Here is a 16,502-nt window from a genome sequence, read left to right as displayed (position 1 = left end):
ACCATAAAACAGCTCAATGAGAATCACTTATAGCAATACAATATGATTGGAAGAAAAATCATTATTCAGTTATATCTGAATTCAAAAATTCAGATATTATTGACAGGGCTGAAACACAGAAAAGAGATAGAACAACTGCAAGACCACCAAAGAGCAACAGGGAAGAAGCAAACAAGCATAATTTTAAAACTGCACTTTATCCCTTGTAGAACGAGATACGGATAGACTTCTACCACACAGAAATAAAGGCAACAGACACACAATTACATACATTTTTCCTCAAGGAAATAGGCAACGCACGTTCGCTTCACCTATGGCTGAGCCTGTCAGGACCATTTGGGCCCCTACAAGGGTATCTCCGCTACAGATTATTTTGCACCAATGTCAGGTTGGTATTTTGGCATGTGCATGTCCATCAGCCACTTCAGCACCAAGTGATCAGATCAGCCAAGACCTGCTGTAGCAGAAGCCAGCCCCGAGCAGCTGGAGGAGAGGGAGGCAGTCCCAGCAGCAGGCCAGGAAGCACAGGCCACCATGTGCAGCAATGCCGTCAGCTGCCTCCCTTGCGTTGTCGAAACTGCCCAAGAGCAGGGAACATACTCACAAGCATAACCCGAATATTCACCACACAGAAATTAACAACGATCTCGTTCCTACTGCAGGATCTCTCTACAAATTGAAAGAGGTCTGCCCTCTTCCTGACTTTAACTAGTCTGACGTCTGAGAACTGGGCCTGCACCGGCCCAGTGTGTTTTCTCTAAGAGTGGCCATTAGTACGTACTGCAGGACAAAGGGCAGAGCTAAGCACGCACTGTAACTTCAGAGACATGACTGTTTCTCAGATGTGGATCTTCTGTTACTGACTGTACTTCTACCACTCATTGTAGTTACAGACTGACTCACAAAAAAACAGAAATTCAGCTGAGAAGAAGAAGATTTTACTGTTCTAGGTGCAATAGTTCACAAAGCCTTGGAAATGTATACAGAAGTAATGAGTACCAGAAATTATTCTATTCTGATGGATTACTGTATTTCCTGTCCTGATGACCTTCCTGGAGCTGCTTCAACTTCACTTACTCCTTGCCCAAGGTCCCAGACCACACAGTCTGGGCCCCTCCAGCTGCTGCCCTCTAACCACGCTTCCCTTGATCCTGCTGCAGGCAAAGCCCGCTGCCTCTCCAGGTCCCGATGTGTCTGACCAGCAGCTTTCTTTGGGACCAGAGTGCCCTGGAATTTCATCATACTTAGGGTACGATCTTTGACCCCAGACACTTACCTAATGTAAGAACTATGTAAATGAAAGTTATTTCATTTAACAAAATATAAACTAATTATTTGAGGTGACACTTCAAGAGTCAAGAACCAAACACTGGATTCAAGAATATTATATCCAGTACCTAAAATAAAAAAGAAACCGAGCTTGCTAGGATATTTCTTAAGGAACAGCAGTAAGCTTGAGACAAAAAAGCAATGCCGAATGTAAAACAAAGGCAACATAAGGATAGCTAAAATGGATTGGGGAAACTAAGCAAGTAGATGGGAAAGTATAAGGAGGCATAGAATACAGAATAAGGTGACGTTAGACTGGAATATTCTGAGGGCAACTGAGGTCAATCAACAACGGCATCACACATGACAATTTGGCAGTCTTTCTGGAAGATGTTCCAAATGATTGTCATCACTGTTTCAATCATCAATTAATTTTTTCTTCTTTGGTTTGGCACATCACTGAAGACTGTAAGAATAAGCCAAATCACTAACAGTTATTTTCGGTGGGCCGATACAGTATATCCGAAGGACAGTCAAATATTAATAATGTACTTATTTGAACAAACAGAGAAAACATTTTTATAAAACGCAGTCCCCCAATATCACAGCTGTATCACAAAAAAATGGCTAACATGCATACAGTCTATTAAAATGCACATAATTTGACTCAAAATGAAAACATATCTAACAAGTAATTCCATTCATCTGGCCCTTTTTCACCCAGCCTTAAGATATACAAATGCATGCCTTTTCACCAGAACACAGCAGCTGGGAATGAAAAGGAAAGCATTCAAATGATCATTTTCACATCATATTCCATCGTCTTTTCACCAGCTTCTCCCCAGTCTTTCTTTGAGTCCCATTCTGTTACAAGAGAGCTGCTTTTTAGATCAATTCATATTTCCATAATCCACACTGCTGTTTCTCCCTCTCCTCCCCAGGGTGGACTAACCCCTGCATCCAGAACTATAGCTTACAACTGTCATTAAGACCTATAACAATAACAAGATAACAAAAGAGCTGGTAGAGGTGCAGCTAGCCAGTACCATATGCTGATCAACATTTTTAACTTAAAAGCACTATAAAACAAAACTGCTGCAATCCTGAAAACAAGTATAATTGAAGTTGCCACCTGTTCTCTGAATTTCAAGGAAGTTCAAGTTTTCAGTACTGGGCTTTTACGCTTTTAAAAATAAAAGTGTCAAAGTAAAGATTTATTCTATCTGTTGGGATGAATAAAAAAGTCACCGAGAACGCATCTTGGAACATTTACCTCTTGAGAGACGTTGGAGTCTCAGCAATCCTGGGTATTCCCAGCATGTCTAGATGAGTATTTATTCCGTCGAATATTTACCAAAACAGGATAGATCATCTCTGTTCGAACAGTGCAGTTTAGCAACTCGCTTGTTTTTATAACCACACCTTAAAACGTTTTTCTGCTGGTAGTCTATCGACTGCGATTTGCATATATGGAAAGCATTGCTACCATACAGACACAGTATTTTTCAATAAGAACAAGGCACATTTCAAACATAAAAAGCCCTGAAAATTCAGGAAATCACAGAAAACTATCTTAACCTGACAGAGCTTGCTTGCAATGCACAGAGTTGCCATCATCTCAGCTCAGTTAATCATTTTCCTGAAAGTTACACAGGGATTCAAGTTCCTAAATATCCTTAAATAAACAATAGCATGTAACATTTAGACCAAAATACTTTTGAAAAGAAGCAATTGATTATATTGATTAGTATTTGGATACAGTGGCATGAGAAAGAAGGAATCAAACTTACTAATACACAAACAACAAAATCCTAAAACCCTTTTTAGGATTTACTAATAAAAAATAATAAATTGAATTTTAAAAAAAGCAAGCAGCAAGTACCTATCTAATTAACATAAACATTTGAAACATGTATTTAATGACTCATCAGAATAACAGAACAAAGCCATCAAATGCAGAAAGATGGTGAGCTGCATCCCCTAACAGCATGCCTGCAGCCTTGAAAAGAATGTAAACAGCCTCGTACCTTCTGGGTTCATGCTGTTCTCTTAGGAGAGCACAGAGGAACACAAAATCATTACAACTGGCTTCCAAATATTATTTTGACCCAGACAAGTGACTTTAGCAGGCTTCTTGATTTTTTTTTTAATAAAACCTATGCTATTCTTTAAATCTTTAAAACAAGTATATAATCTTGTTCATATTGACCTTATTTATATAATTGCTGCCGTCACCTGTGCAATTAAGTACTTAGTCCTCCAAGAAATTTAGCACTTGGGCTTCCATCAGCCATTCATTTAAACTAGGCTTAGCTTTCAGAAGTTAATACATACATTCAAAGTAAAGAGTGAGATCAGTGCTATGCTGAGGGAAGGCTAACATTCTGTTACTACACAAGATTTAGTCTTAAACAACTGGTATCTACAGACACGCACGTATATACATTTATATATAAATATAATTTGTGTATGAAACTGATAGATTTGCGTGTATATAAACTTAAATAACTGGCTTCAGTAGTTGGTTTACCACAGATTAAAGACTGAGGTTTATTGCTCACAATTCAGCAGTGACTTTTTAACTTTGTAGCACATCATGTACTACACTGAAAATAAAACCCAGAAAATATGATATAAAATATGAGATAACAACACGAGAAATGTTAGTGTAACTTCATGGAAAAGAAGAGATGCCTCACGTGGGACGCCATATTCCTTATGGGTTACTCATCTGCAGGGTATGAGAAAAGCCTGACAAAAAGGCAGGTTTAGTCTGCATACCTAAGAAAGCAGAGAGTGGGAGAAGATAGGATAAAATCTGCAATGCAATCAACAGTCTAATGCAGACACTCAATTCTTTTTTAATCCGTAATTTTAGTCCACCAGCCCTTGTCATATCTCCTTTTAATAAAGTGGGTTCTGGTTTCCTGCCATATTAGCTATTAGCATCATCTTTCTAGGTGTGATGTTTTTCACTAGCAGAGAAGCAGCAGACCAAGGAAAGAAATTGTGTGACTATAAAGACAGAAGAATAAAAATCTATTCAGTGAATCAGTTTTTCAGTACATCATATACTGATTTTAGGACTTACTGCAGGTGGAAATCAATTTTGGCCAGTAACTAGCCAGATTAAAAAGCTACTGAATTCTTACACAGCTATAATAATATTCAGAATAGCCATAATTACTACTGCTGTTAAGAAACGTCAGACTTCAAATGCTTCAAAGGTTAAGGCAACACAAAGGTTAGGATGAAGCCTAGTGTAGAGGACAGAAAAACCCTGATACACAGACTTCCCTCAATCCTCGTCTCATCTTTCACAAGTATAAACGTTAAAAAAAAAAAAAGCTTGAAAAATCTCACATATGGTAATAGTGAACTGATTTTGTAATTACAGTGCACTGCATACACATTCAAACTGCCCTTGTAAAGGATCAGTCCCTGCTGATGGCTACAGCCACAGCTGCACACACGTTACCTACCAGAAACGTGCACTGCCCCTGGCAGAGCCACTAGCGCCTTCTGGCACCGTCAGCACCCTCCTGCTGTCCTTTCCTCGTGCCAGAACTAGCTCCTTTCCCAGGAACACTTCAGCTTGGTGAAGTTACTGGGATCCTGAACATTCTTATTTGAAGAAGAGCTACAAACAGAGGACTGCAGGTGTCTAGACACATCTGCCATCAACAGGGCTTCTGCCATCGCTGCCATTGCCATGAGAACACAGCCAGCATTTACAGATGTCGGGTGAGATTAAGAAGTTACGCTGTTTTAAAAACACATTCTGTTTTTAAACAGTTATGAAGTATCTCATTTTGGAAGCAAAGGTTTTGTTTGTTTGTTTTAATTTGCTTTGCTTCTCTAAAGCACTTGAAAATACTTCATTTCTAAGAACTACTAGATTTTTTCTTCCATAAATTACAGGGTTATAATTTTCACTATATAGGGTTTCTTTTGAAAATCAGCTTGCAAGGCTGAAACTAAACTCCAATCTAACCAGTCTGAATAAACAAAAGAGGAATTTCAAGATGAATACACACATCTTATCATAAAAATTTCATTGAGCCCAAGGGGAGTTCTGAATACACTACACGACAGAGCCTGTAGGCATACATATTCAAAATATATTTTAAATATAAAATATTCCATTAAATGGCTATAACCAACTCCTCATCCCAACGTGTGCTTGTGAGGATAACTGTTCAAAGTGAAGACTTGTATATGCTTAAATCCAGAACCCTCAAATTCTTCCTGCAGCAATTGATCAGAATTGCTTCAACATTGCCAAACTTGTGCTCACAGCCTTAATGCCAGTAAAACAGTAACTTGTGACTCTACGGTTCTTTCAGCTTTTAGAGTACAACAATTTATCAAGATGTGCTATACACTGGCTGCAAGAATAAGACAGGTATAGGAATAAGCAAGCATTGGAAACTTCAGGCATACTGAGAGGAAGAACGTGAGAAAGAGGAGGAATATATCAAGATAGCATAGACAAGTTTTCTTTGCATTGTGAAAGCAACAAAAAGGTGACATGATAAACTGCAGAAAAATTCAGGAAGAGAGGAAAATATTTTGCCCGCTGTTATCACATCACTGTGAAAACAGACAGCCCTTGGATTTTAGGAAAGATGATTCCTTGGGATACATCCAAAAACTAACTCACACATTTTACATTTAAAATAGAAATGACTGGAAAATAGGACAGAGGAAAATAGGAGAAAGAACATTTAAAATAATAATAATAGTTTCCCCAACAGATTTTCATTGAAATTAACGTTGGTAGTTTTTGCGAGAGCTCACTGGAAAAAAAAAAAGTTGATCTGGTAGATATATAGATCTCCAATCCAAACCTACAGAGTTCAACATGCGTACACATACACATGTGCACAGAAGGCTTCTGCAGCCTGCGCTCAACCATTTGGCTCAAAAGTTTGCCTTAGAAGCTGCTATGTATTCTGGTCAAATCCAGTGAGCCCAACAGGAAAATTTCCTTTGCAAGGAAGAGGATTAAAACATACTGTTTTCCAGGAACAGAAGCAATTTACCTGAAATACTAGATTCCCTGTACCACCGAGATAAGTGCAGGTTTTTCAGAGCCTGAAGGCAGATCACTGCCTGAGGACTCTTGTTGTTTTTTCTTTTTTTTTTTTTTTAAATAGGTATGTCTATTGCATCTTTATATGATTCCCTTCCAGTCTTCAGTGGGCTTCACCTTCTAATCATATTTCTACACCAGCTGTTCTTTGAATAACCTTCGACTCACTGAATAAGCTCCCATTTTTCTTCATACATAATTTCTTTCTTTTTTCATTTTTTTTAAGATCAAGTCTTATGAAGTCTTACGAAAAAGAACAAAACAAACCAGAAAAGAAGAATTTAAATCATAATGAAGATGATCATCTTGCAGCTTAGAAAATTATCAAAACTTGCTGGATGTTGAGCTAAAAAAGTGAACACGCTTTCCTCATTCCATTTATCACCACCTTACAAGCTGCACGTTTGACTGATGTTATTCCCTAACCAGACATTCTACCTTCTATGTTTGTATATTTATTCCTTTCATCATGAATCACCTTACCGCTGTCTTTATAGAATCTTGTATTATCGATTTTAAAAAAAAAATCAGGATCTAGTGTACAAAACTATTTCTAGATCATCTACTGTGGGGATATTACCAATGTAGAATATGTTGGACTCGTTATCAGTCTAAAAATAAGCGCAAAGACAGAGACATTTATTCTGCTAAGTGTTTTTATGTGTTTTCTTTATGGAAATAAAAATCTTTCAATTGAAGAAACTCATCTACAAATTGCTGAAACAATAATACCTAAGTTTCATTATTTTTATTATTAATAATTTAATAAAAGCAGTTTAAGGAAAAAACACTACAAAAATAACAACAGCTCTGCCATTATTATAAGCAGTGAAATAATCTGTCAGCCTTGTATGTGTAAACTTTCCTTTGAGGATTAATTATAGATTAAAAACTAGGGTTTTCACGATATCAAATTCAGTAAGTTTGAGCATTATCTCTTTTGAGTGTCTGACGCTTTTTTTTGCCCCAAGCAAATACCTAGAGTATCTGTAGAATAATATTAAATAAACATACTAAATTGCGCATTGTAAAGGACTAACGGAACAGAACGTAAAGGTTCTGACATTAAAAGGACATACAAAACCTTGCAAAGCTCTTCATCTTTTTTGTTTTGTTTTTTTTGACACAATTTATAACAACATTTGGCTTCCTGAGATGAATAGCAAAGTTTTGTTTACAAATTTTCCATGTTTTCAATTCTGAAACAAATAAAACCCCAATACTTTCAAGAGAAACAATTTATAAAATAAACTATTTAAAAAACAGGGTGATACAGTGAATCAGTATTATATATATTGCTCAGAATCTACTATTGCAAATTCCTGTCACAAATGCATTCTAATCGCCGAGCCACCAGTTGGGTGAAGACTTCCTTACTGCTATCATTAGCATCTGCCTTTCTATAGCTGAATAGGAGCGCTTTTTTTTTTTTTTTTTTTAAATCATTATTCTAACATAAAAAAAAAGTTCAATCTCATGTTTCCAACCTGGTCTCCAAAGTCCTCCGGGAACTTCCACAGTACCACTGGATCTGTAAATAATTGACAGACAGCATTAATCAGAGGCAAAGGAACAGAGTATTACAGTCAGAGTACATTAATATTAAAGAGAGGGTCAGCTTAGCTTCAAGCTTTGAGGCAAGTACAAAAATGTATCTAAAAAACTAAGGAAGATACTGGATTATTAAAAAGACATTTCATATTTATGAAACCATGTTTATTGTTTTATGTACGATAGGTTATAATGTACTGAACTGTTTTCATATTTAACTCTTCTTTTTGACCTAAGTACTTAATTTTTTAAGCATGTACTCAATTTTCACATTTTAATTTAATTAAGAAATAATAAAATATAAAACCTCTTTTCATTCGAGGAAAAAAAAAAATCACAGTATGAACTGATACAAAGGGGAAAACAAAAAAAAAATCTCTGTGAGGTACAGAAAAGGGTCATTGTGATTTTTAAAAGAGTACCAATATAACCAATACTCTCAAGGAAAAGATTGAAGAGATACGTTGGAATATTTTTCTGTTCAGAGCCATTTAAATTCAGCATTTTCATTATATCTTAAAGCTTTCATTAGCCTTTATATTTTGTATATTCCTTGTTATTATTATCAAATATCAATCAATATCAAACAGATTATCAAACCAATCTCTTGTTGTTATTTAGGCTATGCATTAATCTACAAATAATATTATTTTGAATGTACCTAATACAATGATCTGAACCACATTGTTTCAACAAAAACTGAATTATACTCTTTATCCTCCCAAAGCTTTTAATATCATACAACACAATATCTTCCCTGGGTTATCTTGTTTAATCTGCATCACAAATATTCGCAAATTCACATGATTTCGATTAGTAGAATCGTTTGCTCACATGCTAAGAGTGAAATTACCTGTCTTCCTAAAAGTGAAACCCCAGTCATGTCAAAACCTGGACAAGAACATGAGTTCCCCAGTTCCCACGCATGTCCTAGCCCAAGTCAGGCAAGCACTCCAGGCACTCACTACACTGTGGACAGCAGCTCCAAGTGCCCAGGGGCAGGAAAACTGAGAAAGTCGCTCGTAAGAGCCAGGGGAAGCTGCCTGATGAGAACTGCAACCTTTTGGCTACCTTGGGAGTTGCTGGGATTCCTGTCTTCGGAAGAGACAAGGTCTGTGAAACATTCGGATTTCCATTTCTCACATCCAAAGCTAGCACTGCCTGATAAATCAGAAACTTCCTTCTTATTGCTATGCTGTACATCAGAACTGGAGACTTCTCCACTTTTGGCAAAGTACAGAGGTTTTTACCCTTCTTCATCTTCCCACAATTTGCAGCAGCAACCATATGAAGCTTTAAAGGAGGAAAAACATCCTCGATGGTATTTTCATTCCCAGTTGCTGATTTCAAATTCTCCTATCCTACATGCAGCCACTGTGCCTTCGTTTGCCACTGCACAGCTCACAAGAAGTTGAAGACTGAAGCAAGCACCCCTCCTTCACCCTGGTCCAGGTGTTAAACAAATGGTCGAAAATGTTTTTTGAACATGCTGCAAAACTTAATTTGTCAATTAACTCAACCTAATTAGACTGAATTTTGATTAAAACTAATTATTTTTGGAAAAAAAAAAAGGTATTCTGTAATAAATGATCAAATAACCATATTTTTTTTTCCTAAGAACATTTGGGGAGGCTTCCACAGCAGTTGTTTATGAAGATTCATGTATTTTGCACAAAGAATCTTCCTCCATCTACCATGGGGAACGAGAACTTTTGGAAGCAGATAGGAAATGAGAAAAGTGAGAAGAGCACTCAGTCTAAAAGTACACTAAAGGACCTACTAAGTACAGTTATCACTTAAAGCAGAAAAGCTTTTTCCCTTACTTTTTGTGTACATAAGTCACAGACATGTCTGTGTAGTGACCAGACTGAAGGTCTCAGTGCCTGTACTGTTAGTGATCTCATTTTTATGCTGATTTAGCATCATGAAAAAGAAAGTTATTACAGGTAAACAGTAATCCCCAATAAACTCAAGGAACAGCAAACGCCTTAACAGATAAATTCTGCATGGAAAGTAATTCAGAAAATACTTCCTAAGAAGCACTGTATGTTGTACAGAATCAAAAATAACATCTTTAAAGTGCTTGCAAATCCAAGGCCATACATCCACAAACAGTTCAAGCCTGGATTTCTCTACAAATGAGCCATCCCACCGCACTCCCCCCACCAGCTCCTTGCAAACCACACCAGGGAACTCACCAAGTTCACACCAGCCATTTGGGCTTTTTCAGGTCTGCATCAACTAGACCAGTTCCCCAAAAACCTTGGTTTGGGGCCAGAAGGAGGAAGGAAAAGTGGGGGACAAGGCATTACGGGGGGAAGAGAGCAGGCCAGCTTCACCGGGCAGCAGCACTGCCTCACACCTTTGCTAGAGCCTTGGGAACCCAAGCTGGTTATCAGCTACGGCGAGTCCCATTCCTTACTGCTCGCTCCTTCTGCCCCGTTCTTGCTCTACCACCTACAGGTGGTTCTGCTGAAGAACTCAGAGCTATTTTCTGTCAATAGGCGAGCCGATCATCTCGCAGTAAGCACGACTGACAACGCATCGCCAGTCGCCCTCATTTTCTTACACATGAAACAGATCGGCTTGGCAGATGTTAACTGCATTTACATAATAAACAGTTAGTTATTGAATAGTTTAGCAACATATTACAAAATCAAAGGGGGTTGCGTGGGTTTTTTGATGTTTCAATTTGTAAAATAGTTATTGCATAAACTTCTAAATCTAGAAGAAATTTTCCAATTACTTTCTTTCACTGTTCTTCGTGGAAGTGTAACATCAGTCTTCAGAAAAGGAAGTCAATTGCAAAAGCGAAACCTCTAAGGTTAATTTTAAAATATCACAGTAAGGAACAAAGCACAATCTCAGAATTAAGCAAAACTTGGATCTAAGTACCTTTTATTTTTTCTGTCAGAAAATGGATAATGCCTTCACATTGGAACGAATAGACCAGCATCTCACAGGAGCACCCTCTACCTACTGGCAACGAGATACACGCCTCCAGTTACTTCTCTCAGTGCCCCAACTTGCTAGCAGACACAAAACCTGCAGCTAGAACCTACTGTCCTCCTCCTTTTACTATCTACACTTCATATGACGTATTGCTCTCTGGTACTGCTTTGGTCCCACCTAAAATAATAAAAACAAGAACCTTAAAGGAAATTCCAGTTCACTGAACTGCAGGTATAACGTGTTTTCATTCTCTTTGTTTTTCTTTGGCTTTAAGGCAAGAAGGCATAATACATTATGAGGAGGCAATTAAATTCATGTAACCTAAACCAGGGAGAACGATGCTCTGAATACTCCCGCCTCATAGCCCAAAATAGCCAACAATCAAGCAAATATTCCTAACTAAAATCAAGAAGGCATTCACTGCTACACATACAGGAAAAAAATATACTCTAAGACTTTACCAACTGCCCTGAGCTGGGTTTTGCTGTTGTTATTAATGGATTTTTAAAGTGGTTATTTTAGTAGGTACTTGCAACACTTTTATTAAGCAAAAAAGTCCGATGCGACTTTTGCCTCGAAAAGAAAGTTACTATATTCTTCCTATTCCTTCACTCTCTGAAACTCTAACACCTCTAAAAAGCCTTAGGATTTTATGATAATTATCCTAGTTAGGGACTGGGCTTTTTTCAAAAGATTATGTTTGTTTCTGCTTTTGGAGCTGGACTCAGACAGCATCTGACATCTTTGTGGCAACTCCACACAAGCGCTGCAGAGGAAGGAACAAAAGGGTACTGATTTAGAAATAAAAAGAGAAAGTATAATCCGATTCTGCAACTTTATGCACTTTATCTTCAGATTTACAAAGACTGAATTCTCTTTTCCCTGAGGATTACTTTCCAGATACCCCATCTGATCTGGCAATGTTTGGTCAATTTTATGCTGATTTTATGGGTGAGAGGACGAGAATTGCTCAGAAATAGTTGTTGTTATAGCCGGCTGAGGGTCTATGAGATTTCTCCTTGTTTGTCATTCCTAACAGGCTTCCCAGGACAAGTACTTTGCACCATTTCAGAGTAAAAGTGCTAGTAAGAGGGGAGTAACATGCTAGTAAAACATGTTCGCGTTGCACATGTAAATATACACGTGTATGTACACACATCACTTATTCCTAGGCCTACTGCATCCACGACAGACATTTCTTCTGAAAATACACACTGTGCACGTGCCAGAAACACCTGCAAGTCCCTCTGTTTGGTGTCACACGGTGCTGGCAAGCACACCTCCCTGGGGGGCTCTCCGAGTACACTGCCAGCGCGCGAACCGGTCACACAGCGCGTGTCAGGGCAGCACTACCTACGGAATTCCTACGCAGTATTTACTGATGCCGTGCGACTTCCCAAACTATAAGCATCTAACACAACCCTTAAATCTATGTGTGTGCTGAGAGGAGAACGCTAGCCCTCATTCCCTTAACAAGGACGAAGATCACCGCAGCTGCTGCAAGGCTGCAGAAAGTGACATGACAGATTCTAATTTCTAAAAGGGAGCTTTTAATTAAAGGTCATGAGTTTAATTAAAATTTTGCTATAATGACATTTCTAATTTAGTGATGCCAGAGTAATATCGCATATAGTCATTATCTAAGTTTGAAAGGAGAATAGGAAAAAATGCTGGCACAATGCTTTGGCTTCTGAAAAAGCATTTCATTTGAAAACTTATTTCACATATGTGCCTTAACTCCAGGTTGAATTTAAAAATGTGAGGGGGGGTAATCAATTTAGAACAGATAACCTAAAATCATTACAAGATCAGGAAAAAAGTACTCAAGATACCATGTCTATACCAAGCTTCAGAAAACCTTTGGCCTCATACAACTGGAAGGCAGTAATACAGTGGGTTTCAAGGTAAGCGCTTTAACAATCACCAAATGAGGCTTCAATCAATTAAAGTATGCATGCTGAATAACAACCTCGGAACAACCTTCCTCCACAAGCACCTAAAAGTACAAATAGATAGTTGTAAATTTGGGTTATATCTTTAGAAATAAATCAAAAGTTAATTCCCACCTTAAAAGAAGCTTAACGGAAGGCATTTAGCCGAAAAACAAAAGTAACATGATGAATATTTAATCTATTGCGAGTTCATGAATTACATGAATGGGCACGGAGGAGAAGGGTACTGAAGGAGTAAGAAGAGGCAGTGTTTGGGAATTGGGGCGGAGGGGGAGTACAAGGGATAAGCACTACCTGGGGTCGTGCAAGGACAGGTTGGTTAGAGTGGCACAAAGCGAGAAGGGTTTGGGGAAGAGAGGCATGGGCAGGGAATGCCCTGCTCAGGAGGGAAGAGCAGGAGCACAGAGCGGAGGGCAGGAGGAGGGCAGCAGCACTGGGCTCCCCCGGGCCCCTCTGCACCAGCAGGGCCCCGCTGCTGGGCTCTCTGAAGCTCGAGGACTCGTCTGCCTTTAACCAGGGCCCCGCTCTGGGGGCAAGGGAGCATGCTTAGCACTCTCTCACACAGCATTACCGTTCCCAACAGAGCCTGGGAGAAAAAGGGGGAAACCCTTCTGAAAAAGAGCAGGTTTAGCTTTGGAAGCCTCCAGAGAGAACTCTTTTTAAAACTCTCACAAATAACTGTAACTGAGCAATATCTGTTAAAATACGTGGTTTTTCTGTCTCCACAAGCACGTTATTCAGGAGGAGGTGGTCCACAGCCCAGTAGCAATACGAAAAGCAGCAGCTGTCGGAGGCTGTAAGCGTGCCAAGAGAGGAGGCAGCGTGAGCGCCCACTAGGCCTGCCCGCCAGGCCTCACCCACGCTGGCTCTCTGCCAACAGAAGTGGACATGTAAAGTTGTGCGCTCCCACATTTAAAAACGTAGTGTTAGAAGGGACCTCAACGATCATGTGTTATTTTAATCCTCCCTTCTTTCCAAGGCAGTCTGTTGTGAGACTTCCTTCTGATCATTCAAAACTCTCTGCAAAATCTAACCTGAATCTTCCCGGGTGCAATCTGAGGCCATTATTCCTCATGAAGAACACTATGCCTTTTCTCCTTCCAGAGATCTTTCACACCCTTGACGATTCTCTCTCCCATAGTCTAATTTTTCATTGCTAAGCAATCCCAAATTCCTTTACACTTCCTTCATATGTTTTTTTTTTTTCTTAGGCTATCACCCTTGCACTTCTCTGAACCACTTCCAAACGGCCTACATCTATCCAGAAGCATTTCACCCAAAGGTTTATCAGCGCTGAACAGAACAGCAGGATTCCTTCACAGCTATGTTGCTTTTCTCCCCTAACCCCCCACTTTTTCTGTTGTTAATTTAAATAAATTTCAGCATTATGTTAATGTTTTTAAAAAGCATGATATTCCTCATTTGTGGCCAGCTGTAATTCATTACATTTCCTTACTGAGAACTGCTACATGTAGTCAGTTGTTCTGCTTCTCCTACTCATTATTTCTGTTGCAGAGCAGTACCTTATATTTGTCCCAACTGAACAGCATTACATCCTAAGCACAGTTCCCCAATTTCTCTGTCATTTTGAATTTTAAATACACTCTCCAACATCCCTGTAATCTCCAGCAAGTTTTAATGTTACAGGAGGAAATACAATACCGGCTGAATCACCGGTCTGTTCCTCTACAACATTTGTGCTGAAGTGCAGAAAGGCTTTTCTGAGTGCTGGCAGGCAGAACAACACAACACACCTGGGCAGGAGTGAAGGGAGGGAAGAGTGAACTCGCCAAACACTACGGAACTAGTTATAGTACCTAATGCTCAGCCCTGAAAACAAACATATTTTAGATAAAGCCAACTAAAAGTAAAGGTATTTTGGATGTCCAGAAAGGAATTAAGCATAAATTTTCAAAACAAATTGGTATGCTGCACCTCCACTGTCCCTTTCCAAAACGACTGCTTAAGCAATGGGGCAAGTTACAGACGACGTGATGCAGATTCTGTCAGGTCCTTCGTTTTACAGCACTGCTGGATCACAGAACGGATACTTGCAGCTGAGTTGGAAGGATCCTGTATGACTGCATAGAAGCCCATGAGAAGATAGACACAGCAAGTAATATAGACCATCCTTGTAAATAACCACGCAAAGGCCAAATGAAGAGTATGAGGACTGACTTGCCTACTTCCTGACCAGCGAAGCCGTCTCTCTCTTATCACTTCTGGGATGATAATAGGAAAAGCAAGCAGTGTTCTACCTGCTTTTTTCCACCAACGCGAAGCCACAGGTCACGTACACATTACTAGACATAGCTTATTACACTGCAATCTATCACGTATATCATATCTATACACATTTTAAAAGAATACTTTTTGTAACATGATTCAGAAGAGAATTGTTTAAGCTCCTGAGGACCACATTTAGGAGTTGATGCCACTCCCAGTGCTGCAGATTCTTGGTAAAAGTCAAAGGCAGACCAGCATGGAAAGGAATGTTGAGGGACCAAAAATCAGAGTACTCAACATAAACAGAAAAAAAGAGGCACATTTAAAAAAAAAAAAAGTTACATATTAAAAGAAGAGGAAAACATAGCATATCCTAAATGTAATGTAATTCCTCTCCAAAAATCTGCTCTCACAGAGGTAACTTCCTATAGGATGTCATCCATATTTTTAGGAAAACCACTTCTAACACATTTTAATTTCTGCAACAAAGCTAAGAAAATATAGAAGTAATATATCTCATGACAAATTAAATTAGAAAAGTACTGCATTCAGAACTACAATAAATAACAACAGGAAAAGCTTACTGAATGGTAATTTTTCCAAGATTTGAGTGGTTAAATATAAACTAAAGAATGCTCTTCAGTATCATTAAGCTTGCAGATTATAAGCATCATCCAAAAATACAACAGGATAAGCTAATTAGCTCACATTCTGTTTGGTAATGAAAGAGAAACTACAAACACATGCTGAGAAACATCATCTCAGGTAATTCTCTTGATAGCAACACAGAATAATTTGAGACAGAAAAACACAGTTAAGGTAAAATGAAACAGATTAATTAAGTAGTTCAATATTCTGCCTGGAGAGGTAGAATCCTCATCCCTGTGGGTTTTACAGAGCAGGATAGACGAAAACTGCCAAGCAGGGTTGGTCATGTCTTGGGACAGAGGTATGGGCTAGATGGCTGCTCAGTACCCCTCCAGCTATATTTTCTCTGATGCTGTAAAGATATTCTTCGGAAAAAAGCCATCGGTGCAGAGGGAAAAGAAGAGATGGGGTCAAGAGATGTGGGGGTGGAGAAAAAACTCAGGGAGGTAAAAGCAGGCAGCAAAGCTAAACTTACTGCAGACAGTTGTTCTTTTTCGTCTGAAAAAGAAGCTCCAGATCGCTGTTCTAACGTGAACACAAGAATGCGATTAATAAAGCTGAAATGGCTTATCATTACCTCAGGGAACTGCTTTATAAACATACATTTAAGTTACAAGCAGAATTGATTTTCACAGAATAAGCAGTTCTCAGTAATAAAAAGTTCTCTACATTTATAATACTACTATCGTTCAAAGTCAAAAGTCTGCTATGTGCTGAGAACAAGTTGACAGAAAACTGAAACAGTACTAAGATGCTTTTGTATTGATATGGTATTTTATGAGTTATTCAGAAAAAAAGTAAGAGATGAA

The 16,502-nt window shown here is 38.7% G+C and overlaps 1 protein-coding gene across 2 annotated transcripts in view; it reads right to left on the bottom strand.

The window, feature by feature from the left end:
- Nucleotides 1-16,502, bottom strand: part of DENND1B (DENN domain containing 1B) — a 158,416-nt gene that overhangs the window by 109,361 nt on the left and 32,553 nt on the right. For both annotated transcript variants that reach the window (XM_048067142.2, XM_048067143.2), the window contains exon 3: nucleotides 7,852-7,895. In XM_048067142.2, coding sequence (XP_047923099.1) covers nucleotides 7,852-7,895 — 44 coding nt within the window. The remainder of the gene's footprint in view (nucleotides 1-7,851; nucleotides 7,896-16,502) is intronic.

The sequence above is a fragment of the Anser cygnoides genome, chromosome 8, assembly GCF_040182565.1.
Source record: "Anser cygnoides isolate HZ-2024a breed goose chromosome 8, Taihu_goose_T2T_genome, whole genome shotgun sequence".
Taxonomy (NCBI): domain Eukaryota; kingdom Metazoa; phylum Chordata; class Aves; order Anseriformes; family Anatidae; genus Anser; species Anser cygnoides.
Note: the sequence above shows the minus strand (reverse complement) of the source record. Positions and strands in the feature narration are given on the sequence as shown.